This window comes from Oppia nitens, unplaced genomic scaffold, assembly GCF_028296485.1.
Source record: "Oppia nitens isolate AA-2021 unplaced genomic scaffold, nextdenovo-longstitch-racon4-pilon3 scaffold4_pilon_pilon_pilon, whole genome shotgun sequence".
Lineage (NCBI taxonomy): Eukaryota > Metazoa > Arthropoda > Arachnida > Sarcoptiformes > Oppiidae > Oppia > Oppia nitens.
In genome coordinates, this window is record NW_026533232.1 from 5064257 (window position 1) to 5070967 (window position 6711).

General features: G+C 20.8%; 1 protein-coding gene across 1 annotated transcript; it reads right to left on the reverse strand.

Moving 5' to 3' along the window:
* Positions 1-1478: 1478 nt before the first annotated feature.
* On the reverse strand, positions 1479-6478 carry LOC128960288 (angiotensin-converting enzyme-like). The gene is made up of 14 exons (XM_054306361.1): positions 6467-6478; positions 5767-5871; positions 5044-5199; positions 4892-4967; positions 4650-4808; positions 4223-4518; positions 4013-4143; positions 2679-2720; positions 2457-2581; positions 2350-2387; positions 2039-2256; positions 1847-1969; positions 1602-1765; positions 1479-1507 (listed from the first exon to the last, which is right to left on the reverse strand). Exons 1-14 carry the CDS (start codon positions 6476-6478, stop codon positions 1488-1490), a joined length of 1665 nt encoding a protein of 554 aa, XP_054162336.1. The 3' UTR covers positions 1479-1487.
* Between the last annotated feature and the right edge of the window lie 233 nt (positions 6479-6711).

Genomic DNA, 6711 nt, shown 5'->3' on the forward strand with positions numbered 1-6711 from the left:
AAACAATAGTATAATTGTATACTTTTTCTAAACAATGTATAATTTTTCTAAATATTATAGTTTTGTATTACTGTTCAAGTTTTGTTTAAATTTGATAGAAATTAATTTATAATAAAAATAAGATTTTAAAAATATTTATTATAAGTATTTATAATATATTCATGTCAAATAATTGATCATATAAAATAAATAAATACAGATATTAACATTTTATTAATTAGTCATTAAATACCTACATTATACAACATTAATATATATATAGTTTAAACAATATATTATTGAAAAATATGTATTTAATATTAATATTATGGTTATACTGTCTATTACATGTACAGTACTGTACTGGATTTGTATTTTAGATAATTTAAATTGTTATTAAATTAGATAATTATGTGTATAACAAATAGTGGAATAATTAATTTATAATTATTTAATCTAAAAATTGAATAATAATAATGAAATTAAGTTAAAATGAATAAAATATTGAATAAATAAAATTCCAATTTTAGAAGCTCTTCAAAAATTACACAAATTTTTATAATAGTTTATTACCTTTTATAGGTTACTATATATATATATAATATCGATAAGTTTATGCCTTCAGTGTAAAAGATATTTATCATATTTGAGCTGATTTTATGAATTAACATTGGATTGCATTGTTTGCTAAAATACAGTATAATATAATGTAAACCCATTTTCATACAGTCATCGTGTGATTATCTAAACCCAAATATTTATAAACTGATCGACACGTATTGTCACAATTACATCAAATAGTTTAATATTATATTTATAAATAAGTGATAATATTGTGGATAATAATGGTTAAAAAGAGGCAGCAAATCAAATGCATTGAAATGCCATAAATAGATAACATTGAATGTGTATTATATATACTATAGACTACTCGTGTGAATACTTAAACTCAATTTTTTCATAAGCATTCAAAACTTAAGTTTGAATTCACACATCAAAAACTATTTGAATTAAATATTCATAAAAATCTAAATTTATAATAAAAAAATTAAATACATGTCATTTATGTTGATTATAAATTAATATTTAATAATAAATTTTCGATTAATTTTGACCTATTTTTATATTTTATATTATTTTTTATGCATTTATTAAATAATATTTACAGGTATTATTTGCTGACATTTTTTTTGTTATTAAACCATAACTTGAGGAATTGATCTCATTTTATGAAATCTAAGACAATCGCCAATAGAGTGAAGTATTGGAGATATTATTTGCTGATAAAAAATTGTAAATAATAGTAATTTACAAAAAATAATATCTTTTAAAAAATACAATTAACAAGAAGTAAGAAATGATAAATAAATAAAATTTCTTATATAATAATAAAAAATTTGTTTTTAATAATTATTTTAAAAATAAGTTTTTATCAATTAAATTTTTTATACCTTTAGATATTTAACAAATTATTATTAGAAACAAAAACAAAATATTTTTTCATCGTTTCATTCAAAGTAGTCGTTAACTAAAATAAAGTTTTGCATAAAATAATAATTAAATCTAAGTATTATTAATATTAATGAAAACAACTCTTTTTTATTAATATAATTAATAAATACCGTTAAAATTCCATCCAATATGATGTCCGGCTAATTGTTTGTCTAAAAATTGCTGTAAAGGTTTAAAATAGTCGAGCATTGGTTTAATATCTATTCGTTGATTTCCGGTTAACATTTGTAGTTGTTTTGGCCATTTAACTGAAGATCCCAAAGTTAACACTTGTCTACAGTATATCATAGTATTGGTTACAATAGTTAGTAATTTTAAAATGAAATAATGTATATATTTTTAGTGAAATATATACTTCAACTTATTTCCGGCCTCTTTGTCGCCATCGATATCACATTCATAGAGCGGAACATCTTTTTGACCAAAACTGCAGAGGGCTTTATGTATTTGAAATTGAAGTATAATTGATACAAAATATCTATATTTAGTAGTAATTAATATATTTATTAGATATGTTAATACATTTGCTTTTTGGTATAATCTGTACCTAATATACTCGACACCATTTGCGATGTGATATTTAGCTCCGGCATCGAAGTGACGTTCACTTCTTCTAACAGGTGGTGATATACCCTGATATTGTCCCCTTAATTGCCACCAATATTTATTGAGGTAATTATTTGGGATCTTTCCTGAAAAGACATCCCAACGATATTTATCCATAATATAAGCAAATGGCAAAAGTGGTATTTTATCCAAAGCCATCTGTAATTGATGTTTAATAATAACTTTATTCATATCAATTGAATTATTTAAATGAAATAATTTTATTTTGTTGAGATGTTTAGGTGTCGATACAGAGAGAGCCAAAACATCACCAATTGCTTCGTGAAAACCTAAATATAGATAATTAGAAAAGTCTATAATAAGAAATAAATCGGTCTAAAGGGTTGTGCGATAAGAACCGGGATTAGCGGCTTCACGAAAGACTATAGGCTGATGACTATATAACATAAAGTACTGGATGTGACCCATTTCGTGATGTATTTTCACAAAGTTATCCATATCTGTTTGAGTGCACTGTTTGATTCTGGTATAAGGTTTTTGTTTTTGTTTTTTTAATTATAATTTGCAAATTAATGTAACGTTTATTGAATGCTAATATCAATAACTATTTGTAAACATACCTGAAGTCATCTGTGTTATAGAAATCCCAGGCAGACGCGTGACTGACAATAAACTTAATTAATATTATTTTCAAATTATTTATTACCAAACTATTTGTTTTGTCTTTTGTTTAACTTTTTTAATTAAATTTTTAAAAATCACTTGAAGACCATAAAGTAATTAAAGTATAATAATAAAAGTTGTCATCGCTTAAAGATATTCAATTTGTAATATATTTGCAAACTTATAAAATTTTATATTATGTTGTATAAATATTAACAACATTTTAAATGTCAATATACTAGTATAATATAAAAATGCTCACTTTTATAATTATTATAATAATTGTTAATATAAAACATATAATTCTAATAGGTTATAATTTTTGGTGTTAAATGTAAACAATTGTTAAATATAATAAAATTAAACTAATAATTTTACTTTATATATAATAATTTCCATTATAAATCCCAATGATAATTGCTAGACAAACATTTTGGATAATTTGCAAATCTTTGTGTTGAATGAGCTAATAACTGAATTAAATATTATTTTATATTTTTTTATTAGAATTTTCAAAATATATAATATAGTCCACTAAAAATCAGAAAGTGATGTTTGTAAAAATATTTAACATAAGTTTAGCTTATAATAACTATTATATGTATATAAAAATATAACTTTAAATACTACTATATTATTAATTAAATTTTTAAATTTTTCCATTGATTCATTCGAATACTGAAAGTATTGTTTTACTATTTTTTTATTTTTTCTATAAAAATTAATATTATTTAATATATCTGTATATACTTTACATACTATTAATATATGATAGCAAGTCATATACAGAGTAGTATATTCTGTATATACTATATGACTTGTTATTATATAGTATTTATAATATTTAACAATATTATAATTTTTACTTTTTTAAAATAAATAATTTTTTAAGTAGTGCTAATGGGTTATATATTAAATGTGATTACCAGTAATATCCAGTAATTAACTTATTAAATATTATGTTATATAAACTCTAAAATATGCAGTTACTATACAGGTATATAGATTATTAAAAATATTATTTCAATAAAAATATGTTAAAAGTAGTGAAAATAAAATAACTTTATGTAATAGTAGTGTTTGAGGCAAAATAATTAAATGAGAAAATACTAGATTTCATTTAACAAATTAATATTTTTAAAACTTATTAAGAAATTCAAACTTATTAATTAGTTTTCAAGTTGTTAAGTGTTTTTAAAACAGCCAAATATTCTTTATGTTATATTATTTAAATATAAAAATAAAATTTTATAAATTTGTATTAATAATAATTTTATAAACTTTTAATTACCAAACCATTTGTGATCTATTTTTTGGTTTTTCAAAAACTGAATTTTTCCAAAACTTGTCAGTCATTGGATATAATCCTAGATTATAGAGGAATTGATTTGAAAGATCAAACATTTGCCTTGAAGTGTAATTCTGATTGAAAATACAAAACAAATAAATGTGTTAAGAAATTGAATTGAATGTATGTTTCAAATGATTAGGTATAAGCAACTTGTCTTTTGAGAGCAATGGTCACATCGATTGTTTGGATTTGAGGATAAGGATCAACGCCTTTAACTGTTTTCATTGTATGAGTCCATTGTTGAGCCCACATATTGCCCAACAAATGTGCGGGAATTGTCAGGTCATTTGACAATTTCCCGGCCATTGATTCATTTAATTTGATTCTAACGTATGCGTGAAGTTTGCAATAAAATGGCATTAATTGTAACAATAGTTTGTGTATCTGTTCTTTAATATCAGGCGTTTCCCATTGAAATAACCAGAGATCAGCTAATGTTTCAAACTCTATATCAATTATTTTAAAAACAAAACTTTAATAAAAAAATTAATTAAACGATTTATTATGCTTTTAAAAGTTTTATGTTTATTATGTAATATAACAAATATAACTAAAAACAAACAAAAGCAACAATTACTTTGATTTGGTAGTTCATTAAGTTTTGCCGCTTTATTACCCAAACTATAATATGTTATAAATTTGTCTCTCATTTGTTTACCCGAAACTTCTCTCCACTTAACCCACGCCTCTAATAGCTCTGAATTATTGTCAGAAGTGGCCATTATTTGTACTAAATCTTTGTTTTTATCATTTAAAACATTATATATTTTTAAATATATTCAAATACAGCACAAACATTAAAAATTTAAATTAAAGTACCTGGCTCCAATTCTAATCCACATTTATTTTGAATACACACGTTAGCTGTACTATAAATTGTTTGCATTTCATTTAAAACTTTAAAAAACTGATAATAATAATGTTTTTTCATAATTAATTTATCATTATTTGAATATATATAGTGAGGTCACCTTAAGTGCTGTTTGACCCTTCAATATAGCGGTTCCAATAACTGATACTTTTTCTAACTGTCTGCGAGTATAGTCATCAATGTTAGTCCAATCAAAGCTTTTTGCTTCAATAGATTGTTGTCTTTTAAATTCATTAAATACTTGACTTGCATTGAGCTTAAAATAAAATGCATTTATTTTTTAATTATATGATTTAGATAAAAATAATTAAATCAAACTTTATCTAAATGTTTCTAATTTAATTTTCACTTTTGTAACACTATAAAATTTATAAACATTTTTTATAAATATATAATGTATATACAGATATATTTATCAATTAATTAAATGATATCATTATATCTAATTGTGTTTAAAATTTTATTGTTATTTTTTTATTATGACTATTTAAGCTAAAAATATAAATTGTATATAATATGTGTATTTTTATTGTTTAATACAAAACATTCATTTATATAGATTAATCTAATAATTGATTAAGCTTAACTTAATGCTAATCAAATTATTAATGATGTGTCTAAATATAAATAAATGATAAGCTTGTATAACATAATAATAAATATTGTTAATATACTGTACGAAAATATAATATTAAAAATTAAAAACTATTAGAAAAACAATCATAATTTATAAAAAAAATAGACACTAAAAATGTTTATACACTTTATATTGTTAATATACTGTAGTAATTGTATTTCAATGAAATATTAAAGTATGTCTTACGAGTTGATCCCTATTTTCTTGTGTTATATGCGTTGAATAAGACCATTGAGTGATCGCAAAATAATAGCATTGTTTTGAAGCCAACATATTATGTCTCTTAAGAAACTTTTTCAAAAAAAAGTCAATTTAATATGTTTTAAAAATTATTTAACAAAAGCCATTCAATTCATTTAAGGCATTGTTTATTCAATAGTCTCACTTCAATAGCTTTAAATAATATATTTTCTATTATTTATTACAGTATATTTACTAAAATAAAAATTTTAAAAAGCTTTAATTTTCCTATTAATAAAATATATAATTCAATTTTATTTATTTTATGTATTTAATGTATTTAAACTAAACTTTTTATTTTATTTCATATTTATTTATTTAATACAAATATAAAGTAACTTAATTAAATTAAAATAAAAAAGTAAAATTTATTGAATATCAAAGTTTAAATTATTAAATATATTGTTTTTAATAACATGTTATAGCAAATTATATTTTATTGCTTTAAAATAATTATAAACCTAAATAAAATATGATATATCATTATTTTTTTAAAAACAAAATATAATTATTTTATTTAAGTTATTTTAAAATAATATATTATTTTTTGAAAATAAAGTATTATAAATATTGATATAATATATAGTAAACAGTATTATATATAATTTAATTTCAGTATATAATAGTTAAGATTAAATTGTCTTACATTTTGCACCATTGCTTTATCGTTATTTGATTTGTTAATATATTTGTTAAATAATAACTTTACTAATTGTCTATTTAACTCATTTGGTTTTACTGTTAATGTATTGTTAAATAAAATGTATGAAAAACTAGCAATAATAATATTAATTAATAAAATTTTCATTATTTCGACACTAAATTTATACTTTCAAACTTGAAAAATTTTATAAAATTAATGAGATAACTAAACTAAATTATCACAACAAT